Source organism: Podarcis vaucheri, assembly GCF_965113315.1.
Source record: "Podarcis vaucheri genome assembly, chromosome: 7".
Classification (NCBI taxonomy): domain Eukaryota; kingdom Metazoa; phylum Chordata; class Lepidosauria; order Squamata; family Lacertidae; genus Podarcis; species Podarcis vaucheri.
This window is the reverse complement of record NC_138765.1, coordinates 69,436,289-69,458,616: the sequence shown is the minus strand read 5'-3', so window position 1 is coordinate 69,458,616 and position 22,328 is coordinate 69,436,289. Positions and strand designations below refer to the sequence as shown.

Below are 22,328 nucleotides of genomic sequence, written 5' to 3'. Positions count from 1 at the left end.
GGGCCCATATAGGGAGAGCGGGAATGTCCATTGCACAAATTGAAATCCTTGCACTGATGGAGCCAAGTTAGTTGGGTACCACCCATTGGTTTCAATATTAGAATTAAGTTGGAGACAACTCCTTGTACTTAGGTGGCATGCCGAACCCCATTTTCCATTACTTCCGCTGTCTCCCCTTAATTCTGATGGTCTCCAGAACTATCAGTTAGTTCTTATGTTTTCCAAAAAAGTAGTAGTAAACAACTATGGCTGATGTAGCCAGGAATCTTGTTTTGCACCCACCACAGTCTAATCTAGCAGGGTCTAATCTATTTCAGTCTCCTACAGACCACATGGTCTGAGGGACAGTGGACATGGCTGAAAAAGGTTGCTGACCCCTGAGCCAGTCTGACCTTTTTCAGCCGTGGGCCAGTCCACTGTCCCTCAAGACCATGTGGTAAGCCGGACTATATTTTCTGGGGGGAAATGCACAAATTCATATGCCCCACAAATAACCCAGAGATGCATTTTAAATAAAAGCACACATTCTACTCATGTAAAAACACGCTGATTCCCGGACCGGATTGAGAAGCCGATTGGGCCGGATCTGGCCCCCGGGCCTTAGGTTGCCTACCTGTGGTCTAGCTCATTATTGTCTACAGCAGGGGTGTCTAACTCAAATTCATCGGGGGCCGCATCAGCAGTTTGGTCACCCTCAAAGGGCCGGTTGTATCTGTAGGACTTACAGTACAGGAGAGAAGGGTTCAGTCAGCCGTTGGATCTGTCACATCACAGGATGGCATGCACTCAATATAAAAACAAGTGGAGATTTCCTGAATGCATGTAAAGTGGAGGTTTCCTGTGTAGAACGGCCGGCGCCGCTAGAGGGCAGACATTCTCTGGCTTGTAGGCTGCCGCGCATGCGCTGAAGAGGCGGCTTTCTTGTGTCAAAAAAAAAAAAAAAGAAGTGAGAATAAAAGGTGAAGGCTGGCGGCTGGTGGCGGCTACACGGGCCACATGACGAGGTCTGGCGGGCCGGATTTGGCCCGCGGGCCTTGTGTTTGACACCTGTGGTCTACACTGACTATAAACCTTAAGATGTATAGAAACTACAGCCTTTAAGACTTAAACATGAGACCCACCTCATCTTGCCCAGTTTGCTCAACATCCCTCCTGAAGTACAGTCCTGGGATAATATTTTAAAACTTATTTTGCAGTGTTTTAGTTGGCTTCCAAAAGCCATGCTGCAATGAAATTCCTTGCCTTGATGCTTTCCTTACCGCCCCCCGCTCCCAGTCCAGTGCTGCAAAGCTGGTTGTTAATACAGACACACACAATTGTCAACTCTGGCTGGAAAAAAGTAGTCTACCTGAATGAGAAAGGCAGCGAGGACTACATTTCAGTCTTTTGGGTTCTTTATTCCTACTGAAAAGTACATTAGGAAAACCACGCAGGCCTACCCATTCAAGACCAGCACGATGCTCTCAATATTGTCACTCGGCAGTTCTACATAAAGAAAGTGGTTGAATAGCCTCTGCCACAAAAAAACACACACTCAGCTGTCCCCCTTGCAAGGAAGAAAAATAGATATATCCTGGTAAAGTTGGTATGTATTATTTTTTTTAATGGCTCCACCACTTCTTAAAGCCGTTTAACACAAATTGATTGGAGTCTGCATTTGTCCACTTCCTAAAGTATATATTTATATTCCACATTTCCATCATTGAACAGAAGTTAACAACTAGAATGTTTTAAAAAAATTTAAAATGACATTTTAAAAAAGGATATGGATAAATCCACAAAATTTACCATTTATTAGGTTTTTTTAAAAGATTCCTGTGCCAGGTAGGGGGTTGTCCCGATCCTCCAACTGTCATGAGGTTGGGGGAACTGCCCTCCTTTCAAGATAAAACCTACTTAAAAACTGCATTAGTACAAGAAGTCTTTGGCCCCACAATGCATCCCTTTTCCTGCCTGACCACATTAACACTTCAGTCTTACACTGCTAACCAAGTTCCCTTTTTGCTGTGCTGCAACAGAAGCTAGTCTGAACTGGCCTAGACAGTTAGATGTCCACCATTCCCTGTTCTAGATGGATTTCTGGAATCAGCCACACCTTGTGTCAGAAGGACACAAAGATAAGACTGAGCTTCCCCTGTCTCCAGATCAGCTGCTACAGAGGCCAGGAATACAACTTGGCCTATTAGACATAGTCTACCCTGGAAACCAGGTGGCCTTGGAATTGTTATACCTGTCTAACATGCAGCCTGCTGGCAGATTTTACGATGGGAATGAAACAAGGCCCAGGAAAGAGGTTATACTGGCTTTGCAGTTGCATTGCTAGAGTAAGAGCCATCCTTTGCAATCCTTTTCCTTGGGCGATGGTGGCATGCAACCAACAAATCTTTAATCCATCCTCCTCTACTTCTTCATTGCTCCCTGCTTGCAAAGTGCAGATCTGCCCAATACTCTGACACAACGGAGGACTTGCTGATTAACCTCTTCATCCCTTTTCCTGACCGAAGTAGTGCAGGTTGTCTTTTCTGGTATGGCAGAACTGATAACACACCCTACATCCGCTGTGCTAAATTGGCATCCTTTGCCACAACAGCATTTTAAATACAAAGACAGCTCCAGGGGTACCACAAAGGCTGGCGTGACCATGCATTGCTGAGAGCCAAAAGAGGCTCCTGGACCTGTAGCAATGAGAAAGCAGGCTCACAAAGGGTGCAAAAGCAACAGCTCTCCCCTCAAGCCGCTCTGGGCAGTCCTGCGTGGTGACGGAGGATCTCAAGACTCCATAGAACAGGGGTGGTCATTATAGGACCTTCCTAAATGCAGTTGGGCTATCACACCCATAATATTTTGACTACAGCGCCCATGCTGCCTGCTGCGAGTTTGGAGTCCAAAAGCTTCTGCATGTCAGCAGGTTAGAATACAGTTCCTAGGGCATGTTCCTTGCAAGGGAGAAGTTAAAAGTCAGGTGATTGTTCAACCTACTGAAGAGCAATTGCCTCTGGACCACCTATCTAAAGAATTAGCAGTGTGATCTGCAGAGATCTAGGAAACAGAAAGCTCTAAGTGAAAAATGCCATTTCACAAAAACTGCTTTTTGCCAGACTTCCGAGCTCTCTCTGTCAAAGAACGGAAGGTCCTCTCTATATACAACTGGGAACATTTAATATACCGCTTGGCCATGGTTAAAATGTTGCTCCTCTCTTGACAGAGATCAAAAGCAGGTGTGTCTGATTCTCTCCTCTACTTAGTGATTGGCTATGTTTTTGGCATCATCTTTAGAATTTAAGATATCTTCCCATTTTAAGGCTAAACTAAAAAATAAAAAAGGAAGTTAAAATTTGTTGTAAACATTTCTTCTTTCTCCAAAGTTTGTACTTCTTTAAAAATCAAGTCCAGCCACACTCTCTCTTTTTTATCTTTTTTAAAGTTGAGGTAATTTCTGTGTATTTGTTATCTTTAAAAAATCCCTTTGCGTGTGACTGGCTAAGACGTGTGCCAATCAGGATGCGATCCAATTGCAGTAGGAGTGCTACCGTGGGAGGGATTGTGCACCAATTCCGGCAACCGGGCTTCAATTTGCTATTTTCTCAATTTCATCCAAATCGTCTGTATCCAGCTTGTGAATTTTCTTGTCTGTGGGGGGGGGGGGGGAGAGAGAAAGTGGAGTCAAATTATCAAGAAATAACTGGAATTACGACCAGGGATTGCATCAAACCAAATCCTCCTCAGGTTAAACCAAGGAGGGTGTGTTGAGAAACATTTAAAGGCCGACAGCCAAACATCTTTTTCACCATTAAAACAGAACCTGGAAAAACATACCACTTCACTTTTACAGTAATAACAACAGCAACAACAATTTTATTATTTGTACCCCGCCCATCTGAATGGGTTGCCCCAGCCACTCTGGGTGGCCTCCCAGTGTACAGGATTAAGAGTCGACCACCTTCCCAGAAGGCCCACCTCCTTTGCTACTGCAGAAATCAGTGCTCAAAGCTTCAGAGCACAATTGGAAGAAGGCAAGTCCAGCACAGTGCCTCATGCAGAGAGACAACAGACACCATCTCGCAGAGAGGAAGGCAGTTAGGCACCTTCTGTGCAGTGGGTCCCAGCACACACAATGACAGCCCCTGGGAACAGAGCCGATGGCATGACTCTCTGTTCTGGCCTTGCCTGCTTCCACAGAAATAGTGGTCCGCCTTCTGAGTCGATAACCCCCAAGAGACATTTGGTGCACCCCAACTTTCCATCACCATCCCTGGCCACCAGGGTTGATGGGAATCATAGTCTGACAGCAGCTAGATAGAGGACAGCTAGGTTGGGAAATATCGCATTCAATTCATTTTTTTAAAAAAAGGTAATTCTTGGGACGACACTGGCAGCTCTCTCTCAATGCAGAGTTTGAGGATTACTGGTTTAATCCAGTGACTGTGAACCTTCAATCTGGGAGGAAGAGAGAGATACTCCTTGGCCAAGTTGCTTTGGCTGGGGATGGAGAGGCACCACCAACCTCACCAGTCCTCACAAACAGTTTGGACAGAGAGGTTTTCCCAGAGGCCTGTTTCTGAGGATATCATTACCTGGTGGAGATGCGTGGTTTATCCCAAAAGATTAGGAGGGGGGAACTTGTGGCCCTCCAGATGGTGTTGGACTCCAGTTCCCATCATCCACAACAACTCGCCATGTTGATGGGGGCCGTTGGAGTCCAACAACACCTGGAGATCCCAGCAATAGGGGTTCAAGTTTCCGCCACTCCTCCCACCTTTCTGATGTGGGGTGCACAGCACCCAGAACTGCACACAATTATTCGACTTGGAAGTGCCCTGTTAGGTTGCACAATAAGGAAAAGGCTCAACAAAAGATGGGGGAAAGAAGCATGGCCGGACGTACTGAAATGTTCCTGGATCCTGTTGAGGATGTTCAAACTGTGCTTGCTGTCCACCATGTTGATGGCCAAGCCCCGCTTGCCAAAACGTCCCGTGCGGCCAATGCGGTGAAGATATGTCTCGTTGTCCGGATTCCCGTCTTTATCCACTGGAAGGTCAAAGTTGATGACGACAGAGACCTGCTCCACGTCAATCCCTAGGGGAGGAGAGCATTGCGATATTTTGAGAGGACGGCTCATTCCTTTATAGAAGGAATAAGCTTTACAGCAGCACAGAATACCTAAAATGTGCCCTTGAAACATACAAACAAAAAAACCAGCCACCAATTTATTTATTTAAAATCTAGCAGCCATTTCCAAGTTCTCTTAGCTGATTTTTTATTTTCAAAAACAAACAAAATGGAAATGAATCGTAAAATCAGTGTTGGATGGGGCCACCAGGGTCATCTAGTCCAATCCCCTGCAATGCAGGAATGGGAGAGGTATTGAGTAGTGCACTAAGGCAATCATTCCATCAGGGCAAGCATTTTGGTTTGCTCTCTTCTCCCTCCAGCCCCCATTGCAGGGGTCCTCCTGACCCCAAAGCCAATTTTGGAGAGTACAAGCAGTACACAGTTACCTCGGGCACAGACATTCGTAGTCACCAAGACTTTCTCCTTGCCCTCCCGGAAGCGATCGATCACCGCGGCACGCTGCTCCACCATCATCTCGCCACTCAAGAGGGCCACCTGGTGACCCTCTTTGGAGAGCTCCCCAGCTAGCCAGCCAGCTGTTTTGCGAGTCTGCAAAATGCAAAACAAAAAGAGGACCACACCCATTAACACCAACATAAAGGGAGAACTCCACTTAGGGTCAGTTCCTCTTTGCATTGGCTCAGTCTCTTCGACACTGAGAATGAGCCTCTTAAACAGGCCTATGTTTCATTTGATGATGCCAGGATTAGAAACTCACCCTCCCAGTGGTTCAGAACAGAGCTGAGGTGCAAAAAGCTCTCTCTCTCTCTCTCTCTGTCTCTCTCTCTCTCTTGAGTGTGGCAGTGGATGGTATAGGTGCAGATTTTAAAAATGAGCCAATTTAGTTCTTTTTAAAAACTGGGATGCCCCCACCTCTTCCCTCAAAGCACTTACATGCAACTCCAGCAGACCTGGAAAGTAATTGTGAAACTGGATACAATGCCCAATAGCTATACAGAAATATGGGAAGAGATCTGGGGAAAGATCCTGGGATAAATTTCTGGGAACCCATCAAAACTTGGGAATGGTGATGCATGCGTATTCCCCATCAGTCTCAGAAGATTTCTACAAACTCATCTTCAGGTGGTACTTGATCCTGGCTAGACTTAATCAAATAACCTGTGATGGAGATGCAAGACTACAAGTGCCAATATACTACACAGATTTTGGCCATGTCCTCAAATAATACCCTTCTGGACTTCAGTGTTGAAATAAATTGAGTATCTAATAGGGCATTTGCTACCACTAACATTGAGATATGTAAAAGACTATGCTTTGTTAAAGGACAGGGAGATAACAAAACTTTCCAACAGCTGCCTGTGTGGCAATTAGTTTCAAGCAAGAAAAAAACTAATGTTCCAGCATTGGACTGCTGGATTAAAAAACTATGGGATGGTGCCCAAATGATAAAATCAACTAATACAATAAAAGTGAGAGAAAGGAGACAAATTGATGATGAATGTGTTGAAAAACAGGTCCCATTACTTAGGAAAATGCTGAATCACAGAGTCTGTTGTGAATACTGTAATAGCAGAAGGGCAAAACCTCCACCAAAAATGAATACCATCTCCAAAAATATTTTGCAAAAGGATACTATGTGCTTTTGGGCCTCTGCTGTGCTATCTATATGATCCACTATTTAGTTGGAAATATCTTTAATTTCTTCCTATACGCATAAAAAATACAAGGCTGCCATAGCACAGCCCCCACTGGAGGATTTGTAGTGATGCATCACTGTTTTGGATTTGCATGAAGCCAAAAGCAGGAGGGGTTGGTGAGCAGCAAACAAAAAAAAGGACTCACGTGGCAGAAGATCATGGCTTGCGCAATTGTGATGGCGCCATAGATGTTGCAGAGGGCATGGAATTTCTCCTCACGGCTGTTGCACAGGACATAATACTGCTTGATGGTGTCCAAAGTCTCCTCCTCCCGCTTCAGCTTGATGATGTTGGGGTCGGGGACAACTTTCTGGGCAAACTTCCACACAGAGTCTTCAAACGTGGCTGAGAAGAGCAGCATCTGGCAGTCTTTGGGAAGCATCCTGAGAGACAGGATAGGGGTGAGGTGGGGAGAAAAGTCACATTCTTTCCTCACCTAGCGTCACCATAAGAACTGAACAACTCCACTGGATCACACCAATGGCCCATCTAGGCAGAGACTTTTCTTCTCAACAGCTGTTGACCAGAAGTTCCCAGAAGCCCACAATCAGGGCTTGAAGAGAACAGTCCTCCACTGCCATCTTGGGATCCAGCAGAGTTTTTTCAGAAAGACATTGACAAACTTGGAGTTCCATTGAGGCATCACTGCTACAGCTTACATTTTTGAGACTTCTCCTTTTCCATAAATGTGTCTAATCCCCTTTGATTTCTAAACTAGTGACCATTACTACAACCTAAGAAGAGCCTGCTGGACCAGGCCAACGGCCCATCGAGTCCAGCATCCTGTTCTCACAGCAGCCAAGCAAAAGCCTGCAGGAAACCTGCAAGTAGGACCCGGGCACAAGAGCGCTCTCCCCTCCTGTGGTTCCCAGCACCTGAAACCCAGATGCATTACTGCCTCCAACTGTGAAGGCAGAGAGCAGCCATTGTGGCTGGTAGCCATCGATGTAGTAGCACCATACCTAAAATGCCAAACTTGGCAGACAGGGACAAGTATAGGGAGATAGCAGAGCTCCTGGAGCAACTACTATTATGCAAGGCCCAAGCTCCTTTGGGCCGGTAAAGTCAGAAGTAAGTTTCGTTTCTGTTGAAATTTGCAACTAACAGGAAGGGTACTGGATGTGGCACAGCTGCAGCTGCACCAGGGAAATCCGGCATCGAACTGGTGACAAGGCACCCAGTCAATTGTACAAGGAGTCCACCCTTACCTCTGGATGCGGATGCTCTGATCCTGGTGACCCTGGGTGGCTATCATGACATCGGCCTCATCCAAGACAAAGACTTTGATCTTCTTGGGGTCAATGAATTTCAGCTTGGAGCACCAATCCAGGACGGTGCCAGGTGTGCCAATGACAATCTGCTCAGCAATCTTCTGGCCACGCTCCACTATTCATGGAAGAGATCAAGGGCAGATGTGAGGTAGGCAGAACCTCAGCAGACCCAGAAAGGGCAGCACTATCTGCTTGGGAATGCTTTCCTGGGAGAGTCCTGCTGGAGTGACCAAACTGTGCTTCGTCTCCTTCCATCTGTGGAAACCAACTCTTCCCCAGCCCCAGCCCCTCACTCGCTATGTCTAAAATTCAGCATTGAAAGAGCTCAGAAATCCTTTCAACCAGAAAACCCACATTTGTAAGCAACCCAGCAGGTTAACTATAGAAACACCAACTTGAGGGGCCAATTGGTCTGGTCTGGATCCTGCTGGCTCAGGCTATTATCAGCATCATCTGGATGAGTCCCACAGCCACATAAACCCCGCAAAGGCCTTCCAGTTAGGATTCGGTCCCTCCCTGGTGACTTATATGCCCTTTTTGACATTTCCTTGCCTGCGTACTCTAGTCTGCTTGTGAGATACTGAGTATTATTCAGCAGGATGGAGTTCACACTCACGTTTGTTGCCTCGAACCGCATAGGCCAGCTTCAGCTCTGGATAAAACCTGCCCATCTGCTCGATCACCTTCCCTGTCTGAAGAGCCAGCTCGTAGGTTGGAGAGAGGCAGAGACACTGCAAGAGGAAGGAGGCAAGTCTGGGACACTGTCCTAAGGCAAGTGGATGTTATGATGTTACTATGGTGCAGCGCATGCCCACCCTGCAGTGTCCTCCGCCACATGGCCTCAGTTCCTGCCATGCTTGTGGAGTGGTTGCCATTCATTCTCAGGGAGAAACCTATCCCCAGTCTGTTCTCTCTCTCTCTCCCTCCCTCCCCCCCTCACTTTTATGCATGTCGCTCGGCCCACTTTGCCTTTGGTCCCTTCTACGACTGACACATGACCCGCACAAGGTTTCCTAAAAGGGAATGCGGTCCTCAAGCTGGAAAAAGGCTTACAACCCATGGTTCAGCTGATTGGCCAATTACACCATAAATAGAGAGGAGCTCCGCAAAAGTGGCAAGAAGAAAGCCTGACACTGGCCCTCTGAGGAGACTATGCTGAAGAGATCCGCTGTTACCTGGGGGTATCTGTGCTCCGGCTCCACTCTGCTAAGCATCGCCAAGACAAAAGCTGCCGTCTTACCGGTACCAGACTGTGACTGCGCAATCAGGTTCTGTGGACTGGAGACACACACCAAAGTGGGGGGGGGGGATTATAAGACTTGTGTATTGGGGAGGGGACTATTAAAAGGAAAATTCCTGTCGGGCCACATTGTGGCACCCCATGAGCTACATGTTCCTTTCAAAACACACCTAGCTGCAAGCTGTGTGGGAAGTGGGAAGAGGAAGATGAGACGTGACGGGCAACTTTACAGGGAAGCTTGCCCACCATCCCTAGTCTTTGGGCCCCTCCCAGCCTGAAGACTCTCTTGACTACCTGGCATAACCAGCCAACCCCACACCCGCCCCATACCCATCAGGCACTGCAACAGGTATGCACCAATACATACGGTTCTGCCAGCATCATGGGCAATGCGTTCTCTTGGATTTTGGATGGTCTGTTGAAACCCATGGCATAGACACCCTGCAGCAGCTGTGGCTTCCTACAAGAAGAAGACAAAAAGGCTAAGCAAAAAGGCTGCTAAGGAACAGCCTGAAGGCAGGCACAGCACACTCCTGCGGCAAAAGCAGAGCAGGACTGGGCCTTGCAGCTGTCTGAATAGGAGGCTTGCCGCAACAAATGGGCACAGCAACAAACATACATTATACCGTTGTACCATTTCCGAACCATCTGATAAACCCTAGTTGACACATGGCTGCCCGGCAGCTGGATTTCATCCCTCGCTTTTCTGATGAGAAGCTGTGGGCTGGGCAGGAAGTAGTTAACAGGCAGCATCAGAAGCTCAGCAACAGAGGCTATGGATTTGCACATTGCAATCTCAGCAAAAAAGGCCAGTAAGGCTAAGCCCTCTGCTGTGTCTTTTCCCAGTCCCACATTTATGAAGGCAAACACTTCCCGGACCAGTCTCTGCTGAATGCAATAGCTTTAAAAATGGCATGTTTTTAAAAGTTTTAAAAAGTTGGCTACTTCATTTGCTCCTGAAGATGCCTTAGAATCTGTGGTAGGAGTAGCAGCAGGCGATGCAATCAAAGAAACAAAAACACCAGTTTCCCTTCTGCAGCTTTTCGAAAATAGATTCGACACTCTTATACCTTGTTAAAATGCAGATGCGGACCTCCCTTTTTAAATACCGCAGTGCCCCAAACCAGCATGAAGCAGAGAGCCTGGAAGCCTCAACTGCAAAAGGGTGCTTTGAACATCCTTGGTAGCCCACTGTGTACCAAAGTGAGCTCAGTGGGGAGAAAAGCGTCTAGAGCAGCAATGGTGAAACCTGTGGCCCTCCAGACTCCGTTCTCTGACCACTGGCCATGCTGGCTGGGGTTGATGGGTGTCAAACACAAGTTAGCCATCCCAGGCCTGCAGAGTGTCCCGCAACCTGGGGTCCCCAGAAGTTGTTGGACTACAACACCCATTATCCACAGCAAGGTCAGCGGTCGGGGATGATGGGAGTTGTAATCCAGCAAGATCTGGAGACCCAAGGTTGAAGAACACTGGGTTAGAGAAACAATAGCTTGGGGTATGAGTTCATAGAAAAAGGTCTCAGGTGCAATCATCAGGGGAGCAGGTGATGTGGAAGAATCTTCTCAGTCCGAGATCCTGGGGAGAAGACAAAACTCTGGGTCTCCTAGATGAGCAAACAGGCTTATCTAGTGTATGACAGTGTCTTATGTTCTTTATTATGAAAACTCACAATTCCTTCTGGGGAAGGGCTGCAAGTTTTGCACGAAAGTGCAATCACTGGCATCTCCAGGAAGGGTAGACAACGGCTCCCATCTGAAAACCCAGAAAGCTACTACCGATCAGCGCAGACAATACTGAACTAGATGGACCAACAGTTTGACTCCATATAAAGACAGCTTTTTATGTAGGGAAGGGCCCTTGGCTCAAGTGACAGACTCCAGTTCAACCTCAAGAACGTCCAGTTAAAAGTGTCAGGTAACAGGAGACAGGAAAAACCTGTCTCAGCCCAAGATCCTGAAGCGCTGCTACTGGGCCCAGAAGGCAGCACTGGGCTAGATGGACTCTCCAAGTGGTGCAAAGGGAGCTTCCTGCATTCTTAAGAAGAGCCTGCTGGATCAGGCCAATGGCCCATCTTGTCCAGCATCCTGTTCTCACGCTTGCCAGCCAGTTGTCTCTGGGTACGTGAGCACAAGAGCACTCTTCCCCTCCTGCAGTTCCCAGCAACCGACATACAGAAGCATCACAGACTCCAATAGTGGAGCATAGCCTCCATTGGGCCTAGTAACCACTGACAGCCTTCTCTCCCCGTGCAAATTTGTCCAATCCTCTTTTAAAGCCTCCCAGGTCGGTGGCCGTGACTGCCTCCTGTGGGAGGGAGTTCCATAAGTTTACCTATGCGTTATGCGAAGAAGCCCTTTCACCAATCTGTCTTTTATCTCCCAACACTGAGCTTCCCATATCCGGGAAGAGAGACCACAAGGTGAGTGAAGGTGCCGCCCTCCCAATCCTCCGCTTCATGAAAGACTGCTGCAGGCTTTTCCATGTGACCACTCTGGGCCCAGTACGGGCTCTGGAAAAGCCCTCTGGAAAAAAGCCAGGCATTGTCTCAAAACGCCAGAAATCTGCGAAGCCTTGAACTTTCGAGTGCGTTGCCAAGGAGACACGTAGGCTGTGAAGAGGAACCGGAGACTCGACTTATCTGAAGATCACTATAATTAGCCTTGCCTTTGATTTTTCCAATGAAATCCTTTGCTCTCCAAATAGAGAAGAGTGTACAATCTAAAGCAACTTCCCCCAACCTCCCTGCTCTCCGCGTCTATCAGCTATTATTGCAACAAATTTTAAAAATCACCTTCTAAACCACCATCTTCAATGTGATTTACATATAATTATACAATTAAAACCACAAATAGAACAAGACTTAAACTCTAACAAGTGGACACTTGTGGCAAAGACCCATTTATTCAGCTGGGGAAGCCTGTTGGAGCAAAAATATATTCAACTGCTTCCAGAATGCTGTTTCACAGAACAGGGGCAGCTACCACACTAAGAGCCCTTGCTCAGAGTTACTGCGACTTTTGAAACTCGCAGGAGAAAACTCTCCTGCAGACTGCAACACTCGACTGAAGATATAAGGGAAAGGAGGTCTCTCGAGTTGCCAGTTGGTAGCAATCTCCTGAAGGAGGGGCACAAGGAGGGAAGCATCTTTCCCAACAACAACAGAGCCCTCACCAGACAAAACCATTCAGCTCCTTGGCAAGAAGCAGGGCCCTTTAGGAGACGGCTGCTAGAAGATCTTGCAGGAATGGGATGCTACAAAGCAATTAAAGATGGGATCTTCTTATCCAGGTAGATAAAGGGAGGCCACTGGGTAGTGATCAGTGGCAGACCCTGGGTTGTAGGCAATGCTGGTGCAATTCAGAGCAGACCCACTGCAGTTAATGGACATGACTAATATGAAGTTCAATCTTGTCTACTCTGAGTATATCATAGTTGGATACAACCCAAAGTGTTTGACACCAGTGAGCAAATGTATTTCCCAGTATGCGCAACAGAAACAAGTATGTATGGCTTGACAGGAGGAGGCGCATCGGCCTGTGGATAGGGTAAACTGGGACAGTGCAAACTTTGCAGCAGGGATGGGAACAATCATAGTAAAGATCCACTTCAGGGGTAGCCCTCCATAGGTTTTGAAGACTCCAACTCCCATCAGCCCCAGTCGGCATGGCCAACCGTCATGGATTATGGGTGCTGGAGTCCAAGAGCATCTAGATTGAGGGAACCTGACGTACTGGAACAGGAAATACAAGTTAGGGACAGCTGGTCATATTACAGGAAACTAGGGCCAGGAATAGGGAGGATAGAACACACACCAAAAGGAAGAGGAACTAGCAGGCTGGAAGGGGAGAGAAAAATGGAGGGGGGGGGGCAAAATTGTTCCAAGACACCTCTCAGTAAATGGAAGCTCAGTTCCACTTGCCCATCTCGTTTTTCTGCACCTTTGCTGCACGTGCATTGCCATGAGGACTGGTACCTTAGCCCTTTCACATAATGCAGCTGTCAGGGATCAGTTGGCAGAGACCGGAATGTACAGAGAGCCGCCTCCTTTGATGAGCAGCTGCACTTTGTCAGAGGGAGAGGAGGAGGGGCTGTCAGGAAATACGGAAAATGAGAGGGAGGGAGATCTAAAGGCTGTTGTAGTAGAGAGAAAAGAGCAGCCTCTGGCGCTTAGGTTTTCACGTAAGGAGAGGAGGAAAAGGGGGTGTCTCAGGAAGTTTCACTTCCGGAGGGGGAACAGGCCTGAGCCACTTCCGGCAACTGATAGTGACTGAGGCAGACATGCTTTTAAGAGCTCCATACTGTACATAGTTTTGGACTTAATAAATCTTGTAAAGACTGGCTGGAATCCTGGGCTGTTATCTCGGCAAGCACCCACATATCATCCTGACAGCAGCAACCACATGCACACAATGTACTAGCCACAGGGAAGGGTGGCAGCGGCGGTGGGGCACATTGGCCACAAAAATATTCTGATCCAGCTTTAGAGCTTGCAGCGTAATGCCTCCGGGACAGGAAATGGGGGCGGGCGGGGGGGAGAGAACCAGCAGCTACAATTTTGTCCAGCCCCTTCAAAGCTCTTCCATTTGATATCAGGGTGTTTCTCTAGAAGCCCCCTGAACTCAACAGGGCTTCTTTCAAGACATATAAAATGAGGCTGTATCTCTCCGTAGAGAAGATGCAACTCTGTTTTCCCTCTGTGCTTGGCAGAGACGGTGATCAACTGTTAAGCCCAGATGCTTTTCATCTTTAAACGGACTTGAACAAAGCCAGGAAAAGCATTATCTACCCACGCTGCCAGCTGCTAACGCAGGGCACGGATCGGCCTCTATGCCACAACCATGACGCAAGGTCTCTCTTCCCTCACAGCGACGGCAAACTCAGCTCAATTAGGCAACAACTATAATTAGGGCAGCAACATTTATTCAATTACAAAACATTCATTTATACCCCACCTACTAGCCAAAGTTCAAGGCAGCTGACGATATAGTCAAAATAAAATTAAGATGAACTAGAGTTGTTAGGGAGAGGCAAAATATCTCCCTGCTCCCCTAGCTCCCTGCTCTCAGGTGCGTCAAATGCAACTCTCACACCTGGGCCATGGCAGGACTCAGAAGAAATAACTCCAGCCTGGAAATGATAGCTGGAGGGACCAGATGTTAGTCCCTAACAGGCTAGTGGTGCCACAACAGAAACTAAGGGTTGCATTCAATGCTAGTCCCATTCAGAGACAGACCCACTGAAGATAATAGGCACAAGTAACTGGAGGTTCATAATTTCAACATTTCTACTCTAATTTGGTATTGGTTGAATACAACCCTAAAAGTCCTCCTAAAATGGGACACGAGAATTTTTATGTTCTATTTTAAACAATGGCAAGGACTTATAATAAAAACTACAGGAGGGTAAGCATTATCTCAAAAGGGTGGTGGGAGTATTTTCTTCCAGAATTGCTTAAGCTATTTTGCTGCATTCCATGAACCATGGTCCAAGCCAGATGTACAAGGATGCTTCTGAGACATGAACAAGCCAAGCCTAACAATTTGAATCAAGTCCAGAAGATAGTAGATGGCCCAGCCGTTCACATTTTGGGATCAAGTAAGAGGAAATGGGTATCTCTGCCTGCAGTAACAGTCCAGAATTTGTCCACATCATTCAGTGCAACTTGGGGTCCCACCTCACACAAATTACACAGCAGCTCCACCACACACCCGCTAAGACCACCCTTTCTGGAGAAACTGGGGCTGCACCAGGAAGGGGCAAGGCTGAGAAGTTCATTTGACCCAACGGGTGCAGGGCAACATGGGCCCATGGCTCGAAAAGGGAAGCTGGGAGAGGCACTTACAGCCGCAGCTCCTCGAAAGACTTCACGGAGTAGAGAGGCGACGTAGGATCCCTCTGCAAAACCTCCACTTGGTTCGTGTTGTCCACCAGGTTGCTGCGGATCAGCTTGTTGAGCAACGACTGGGCGGCTCGGTCCTCTGACAGAGAGAAGGAAAGAAAATGTTGAAGGGGGAGCAAGTAGTCTGCAGTTCAATCCCTTGGCAGAAGCAGATCAAAGCCAGCAGCGACCATCACTTCTGAATTCTGTCAACCGAATTATGGCCTTGTTTGAATGAAGCTGTGTGGAGTAGCAGTGTGGACCACCCAAGAGACCTGGGACCGAGTAGTGCTATAGTTCAAAACATCTGGAGGGCAGCAGGTTAGCAATGCTTCTCTACAGAGACTCACTGTCCTCCCTCCACCAAACTTGGCACATTTTTGGTAAAAGCACTTTGGGAAAACTGAAAATAAAGGAGATCTGGGTTGTTCCCTAGCGCCTATTTAATCCATATACTGCAGGGATGAACAACCTGCAGCCAGAGGTTGTTGGGACTCCAGCCCCAATCAGTTCCAGCCAGCGTGGCCAATGGCCAGGGGTGATGGCAGCTAGAGTACTGATATACTGGCTGGACACCTATAACATATATGGACTATTATGAACAGCACAAAATGACCAGAACTGAAACTGGTTCTTTAGGAGTACCGCACAAGGAAGAGCTCTGTTCAAAACATGCTGGGCTCCTTTGGAAGGTCAGTGATACACACACCTCTTCCCCCTGTAATTGGTGCCTTTAAACACTTTAAACATAACTTTAAACACTTTAAAGTCCTGGCTTTGCCCCAAAATAATTCTGGGAGGGGTTGTTCGTTAAGGGTGCTGAGAGCCCTAATGCCCTCACAGAGCTACAGTTCCCAGGGTGGTTTAACAAGCCATATTTCTTCCCAGGGAACTCTAGAAATTGTAACTCTGGGAGGAGAACAGGGGCCTCCTAATAACTCCCAGAACTTTTCACAAACTACAGCTCCCAAAGTTCTTTGGTTGGGGGGGGGGGGTGGGAGTCCTGATTGTTGAAAGTTCTATCATAGTGCTGTAAATGTGCCGTGCGAATGTGGCCCTGGACACCCGTAAAAATAACATCCTTTCAAATCCACTGAACATTATCTGTACTGTGAAGGAGGCGGGGGTACATCCTGCCAAGTCTTTCACTCTGGATTAGAAAGTGGAAGGTGTGGATTCTTGTCCCAGTGGTTGAGATAGAACCAGCAGATGGAAAAGCTGCTGGCACCATGAATGGAACCCTGGTGGGCTTTGCTTTCCCTCAGGACATAAAAGAACTGGACAGTGACACTTGGCTGCCTAGGCCACCCAAGAAAAGGAGGCTGTGGCTTGATCCAGTAGGCTCTTCTTGTGGTCAGACACTCTACCACCGAGTTATGGCTCCACCCCCAAAAGGAACAAGCAATACCACTGGTCGATCCAGGTAGGCAGGCAGTGGCTCTCCAAGACAGACAGAAGCCTTCACCAACATGATATGTTCAGATGTTTCCAACTACAGCTCCCATCAGCACCAGCCACAGAAGGGGAAATGCAGCCCCCATATGTTGTTGGACTACAACTCCCAACATCCCTACCTGCTGGCTATGCTGCCTGCGGCTGATGGGAGTTGGAGCCCAGCAGCAGTCTCCTACCACTACCACCACAGATACTTTAACTGAAGATGCAGGGGATTGAAGCAGGGACTTTTGTATGTGCAATGGGACATGCTTTACCCACTGAGTTATTCCCCCCCCCCCCCGGTTTATCTTTGCTTTCCCCCAGCTTGCCCTCTGGGGTCCAAGAGGCTTACCTTTTTCCTCCTCTTCAACCTTCTCCGTATTGTCATCTGTCTTGAGAACTGCTCCTGTGTTCGGACAAACAGTTTACAGTACAATTAAACAGAAGCAGAACAATCATCCTTAATGGGTCAAGTGTTTCATGCTGTACCAACAAGCCAAGGAGCTCAAATAGGCAACTATGCTAGATTTCCAGACAGTTTTACAGGCTAGGTAAAGCCCACACGCTACATATGCCAATCTCTCACCCAGGGAGGCGCGGATTGTTGCCCACAGGGCAGAGGCTCCCAAATCCTTTTCAAAGTGCCCCAAGTATTTCTGGAGGGGCAATGGTTTTGGGTTGCTGCATGTTAATTTGGAGGGGTTGATGAAAAGATGCATTTATCTAGGGATAATGTGGGATGGGATAACAAACGAGGGGAACAGAAAGGTAATTAACTTATTTGGGGCAGAATCTATTGATAAATTAATTGGGGTAAATAAATTGAAGAAGAACTATATTGGTGTGATCTAGGGTGGGGTGCAAATAGATTGAACAAGTTATCTGGAGGAATTTGAATGGGAATACAGTGGAACCTCGGGTTGTGAACGTGATCTGTGTGCAGGAACCAACGTTCGCAACCCATAGTGCCGCGTCTTCGCACGCATGTGACGCGATTTGGTGCTTCTGTGCATGCGCGAGCACCGAAACCCGGAAGTAACCCATTCTGGTACTTCCGGGTTCAGTGAGGTCCATACCCCGAAAATGCGCAACCTGCAGCATTCGCAACCTGAGGTATGACTGTAGTCGGTTTGAACTACAGTAGCTGACTTAAATTCATTATCAAACGTGATACTGTGGGACTGAGCCGAGACTTGGGAATCACTCTCTTGCTAAAGGAAGAAGAAGAAGAGTTTGGATTCGATATCCCGCTTTATCACTACCCGAAGGAGACTCAAAGCTGCTAACATTCTCCTTTCCCTTCCTCCCCCACAACAAACACTCTGTGAGGTGAGTCGGGCTGAGAGACTTCAGAGAAGTGTGACTAGCCCAAGGTCACCCAGCAGCTGCATGTGGAGGAGCAGAGACACGAACCCGGTTCACCAGATTATGACTCTACCGCTCGTAACCACTACACCACACTGGCAAGTACTTCAATATTCACACTCTCCAGCTTGCTTTGCCAATTTAACAGCTGCAGCTATTGGGGGGAGCAAGTCACAAGTAAACCAACTGAACCTTGTATTCATTTCTGATGCAGCCACTAATTGTATTTCATGCCCTTTCAGGTTTACAGTTACATTTACCACCCACCAACCCCATATGTACAAATACCTGCCAACTCAGAAGACTGCTTTGTGCACCTGTCAGGTTGGCTTCTGGTCCCCAAAAGGTTATGCCACAATATTGTTTGTGTTTAAGTGCCAGCAACAGGGATTTGTTTTTGTAACCTCTCAGCCAACTTTGGATTCCCTTAAGATTCAGCAGCAGTGGATCTCTGGCCTGCAGCCTTAATCCCGGCTGTGGTTCTAATTAGACCCACAAGAAGGATTCCCCCACAAACCACATGCACCATTCCAACATATGACATCCAGCACAAAAGATGTCACTGGGGTTGGCTGACCTAGTGCGACTGAGAGGGCTGCTCTCAGCACCCATCAGCCAGCGAGAGAGCGAGCACCCTTTAAGTCATCACCTGACATCATAATGGCACCAGGCGACTGACAGGTGTGGTCCCCTGCACACCTGCCAAAGTTGGCCTGTGGGTGGTGGTGGTGAAGGAGGTAAGGATCTGGCCCACCAGCTGATCCAGTTCCCCCACCTGTGCCTTGAGTTGTCCTGCTTTGTACGATTCTAGCTGCAGCAACAGTGTCAGGGTTGCCTTTTGCTCTGAGTGCTGCATAACAAGAACAAGAAAGGAATAGAGAAACAGAAAAAGAGAAAGATTTGGGGGAAAGAGGAAAAGTAGTTGATGGCTTGCTCAACCCAGTAAGTCATGGTTATGCTCACCATTAGAGTCTGGCTTGGATTTCTCGTCCTTCAGGTGCAAGTTGCTCATCTAAAAAAACAAAAACAGAACAAGTCACCCAAATGCTACGGCTGGTCCAGTTTCTTCATCATTATGCTTTGTACATTTCAGTCATTCTTACTGTCAGCCTGGCATAAGGCAGACCAGTATGTCCCCCACATTGCAGATGGGAAGGTATAAATCTGTTTCTCAAACATGGGTCCCCAGCTGTTGTTGGACTACAACTTCCATCATCTCTGACAATCATCTCTGGTCCTAATGATGGGAGCTGTTGTCCAACAACAGCTGGAGACCCAAGTTTGAGAAACACTGGTACAGAGGTTGATCAAAAGCTATTTTCCCATTGACAGCGAGTGAGCTGGTAGCAGATGCAAGATTCTGAACCAGGGGCTTCACAGTTGGAAGCGTAAGTCAAAAAGCACATCCAAAACATGGCAATGTGGATTAAGCATGGCCCATACCCACAGAATATTGTCAGCTGGAAAAGACAGACGGAAATACTTGGGGAGGCAGGAAAAGGAGAAGAATGTAGTGATGACCACCAACTTGGATGGCTTTCGAATCTGATTAGACAAATTCATGGAAGATAAGGATATAAATGACTATTACACATAATGGCTGTGTACTACCTCCAGTATTACAGGAGGTATGGCTCCGAACACCAGTTCCTGTGGATCACAAGAGGGGAGAGTGAAGTTGCGCTCAAGTGCTGCTTATAGGCTTCCCATAGGCTACTGAATGTTCACTGTGAAAAGTGGATTCCATAACAGATCCAGCTGGGTTCTTTTTAGGTCCTTCAGATGAGGACTAGACCATGTGAAAAATGAATATATTTTAGCTGCAGTTCATTCATCTTCAGCTTTGTATTCTTGTTATTAAAAATGTCCCTAGACATTGTTGTTGCACCCATAACTTAGATTTAAGGTGCCATTTAGCTCCTAGATTTCATATCTCAGTTTCTAACACTGCCTGTGGCTAAACAATAAAGATCTGTACAGGGCACGTATCATGACAAATTTGTTTGAATGGGACAGATATGCAGGGTTTTGTTACATAAAATAAGGAAAGTTTCAAGTGCTTGACCCACTAAAAAGTTTTTTCTTTAAATCCCCAAGTTTTAAGTACTTTAAAAAGATAACACTGGCTAATAAATACAAGAGAGAAACACAGACTGCAAGCAACTGCTTTATCTCCACTACCAGATTCTTGCCCCCATATCTTGAATTTAGTATCACATTCCTTTAAAGGAAACACGGAAATAGCACTACAGCTTTAGCTCATGTGTCACAAAAGCTGGTTGGAGATATATTATACTTCCCTGCTATCCCCCAATAGAATCAAAGAATTGGAAAGGAACCACAAGGGTCATCTTGTTCAACCTCCTGCATCGCAGGAATCTTTTACCCCACATGGGGCTCTAAACCTGAGATTACCGTAAGTCTCATGTTCTACCAACAAGGTGTATCCCAGATAATGGCATTGCACTAAACATACATATATCCCAATGGGACGAGAAATGCCAGATTCCTTCCATGGTATTTGGCACCCATTTCTGGATTACCTGGACAAATCTGCCCAGATCATATGTCCATCCACTATGGGACTCTGCTTACACCATGAAGGCCCATGGCCCACTTAAGCATCCAGACAAAGTTACCAATTTCTATAAAACCATATACCAGTGAATTTTTAAAAAGTTTAAATAATCTCTGTACAGTATGTAGGAAACCAGTTCTCTTCCTCCCTCCTCCAGTGGGGTCAGAAAATATGTCCTCCCTTCCAACATTAATAATACAACCACAAACCTCTGTTTTAAGGAAATTAGCTCCTCCCAGGAATACATGACCTTTCAAAAATGCAGAATTTTACCAAGGCAGCATGGAATGCCAGATAAAATGTTAAAAGAATGTACTGCAACAAGTACAGCCTCTATTTCTGCTAACTACGTCGCACAATTCAGACTGTGTGCCTGTGGATAGTGTGGTGCAGCAACTAGAGTAGGCATGCATGGTGACTTGCAGAGACTATTGGACTGCAACTCCCACCAGCCCCCAGCCAGCATGGTGAATGGTCCAGGATGATTGGAACTTCAGTCCAGCAACATTTGCAGGGGACGAAGACTGGGGAAGCTATCTTGATCATGAAGCTCACTAGCAAGAGTACTTCATAAGGCTGTTGTGACGATAAAATGGGAACTATGCATGCTGCCTTCAGCCACTTGGGTTAAAGCAGGATGTTAATACGCAAAACATGCATGTGATGGAAGAACAGACAGCATAAGTCTGAGGCTGTTTCCAGGCACCTCCATGGGAAGTTACATTACTATCTGTTTATATGCCACCTTTCAGCCCAAAAGGCTCCCCGGGGGTGGCTCATTCATTTTGATTGCACTCACTTTGGATTGCATGCCTACGAGCAGTGAAGTGCAGGGGGTTAGAACAGTGTTCCCAAAGGGTTGCATGGCTGTAACTTCAACTCTGATCACCCCTGACCACAGGCAAGGTTGCTGGCATTTCTAGCAACCTCTATAAGGGGGAGGGGAGAAAATGTGATGTAATGGTCGAAGTGTCAGACTAGGACTTGGAAGACCAGGGTTCGAATCCCCACTCAGCCATGAAGCTCACTGGGTGGCTTTGGGCCAGTTGCTTGCCTCTCAACCTAACCTACCTCATGGGTTATTGCAAGGATAACACGGGGGTAGGAGGTGGAGTGGGCCTTTCGTTCCTTGGAGGAAAAGGTGGCGAATTATATAAATGTAATAAATGAATTAATGAATAAATAAATAAATATGGGTCGTTGGGAGAACGACTAAGGAGGCCCAAGGTCCATCACACCCACCCCTTAGCCATGGGGCTCACCACGTGACCTTAGGCCACCTGCCCTACCTCGCAGGGCTGTTGTAAACAACGGAGACCAGCAACGCGTGGAGAGCAATACATGCTGCCTTGAGAGGAAAAGCGAGTTACGGAAAAGAGAAAAAAAATACCATAATAAGAAGGAAGGGTCCCCTCCCCTCCCCCCACCCGGGCTTCTCCCCTCCCTGCCTTCTCACCGACTCCGCCGCCGCTTCCTGCTCGTCCACCGCCAGAGCCCAGGAATCCGTCGCCATGCTGGTGCGCGCGAGGAAGAAGCCTCCTGGCTGAGCAGCGCTAGCCGCAACGGAGCCTCCAGAAAGAACTGCGCAGGCGCTAACGGAAGTGACGCGCACTGCCCGGTAAGGCCATTAAGAGAGTCCGGGCGGGAAACGCAATCTGCGTCACTGCTGTACCGGGAGCTATAAGTTCCTCCTTCCACTCCTGGTACTGTACTCTGATTCGGAGGGTCTAGTAGGACACTCTCTCTCTCTCTCTCTCTCTCTCTCTCTCTCTCTCTCTCTCTCTCTCTC

General features: G+C 47.3%; 1 protein-coding gene and 1 long non-coding RNA gene across 3 annotated transcripts; one reads left to right on the top strand and one right to left on the bottom strand.

Annotated features, from left to right (window-relative positions):
* The first annotated feature begins 1,058 nt into the window (after positions 1-1,058).
* On the top strand, positions 1,059-1,556 carry LOC309536610. The gene is made up of 2 exons (XR_014221674.1): positions 1,059-1,195; positions 1,276-1,556. It is a non-coding gene; the product is annotated as an uncharacterized lncRNA (long non-coding RNA).
* On the bottom strand, positions 1,377-22,124 carry LOC309536204 (ATP-dependent RNA helicase DDX19B). Of its 2 annotated transcripts, XM_082230180.1 has the most exons (13): positions 21,996-22,124; positions 18,925-18,973; positions 18,737-18,811; positions 16,949-17,002; positions 15,124-15,259; positions 9,649-9,741; positions 9,217-9,319; positions 8,658-8,772; positions 7,979-8,156; positions 6,916-7,153; positions 5,499-5,661; positions 4,885-5,076; positions 1,377-3,630 (listed from the first exon to the last, which is right to left on the bottom strand). In XM_082230180.1, the coding sequence occupies exons 1-13, from the start codon at positions 22,050-22,052 to the stop codon at positions 3,569-3,571; spliced, it is 1,515 nt and encodes a 504-aa protein (XP_082086306.1). In that variant the 5' UTR covers positions 22,053-22,124; the 3' UTR covers positions 1,377-3,568. The 2 variants fall into 2 exon arrangements, with proteins under 2 accessions (XP_082086306.1, XP_082086307.1); XM_082230181.1 differs by lacking the exon at positions 18,737-18,811.
* Positions 22,125-22,328: the final 204 nt, after the last annotated feature.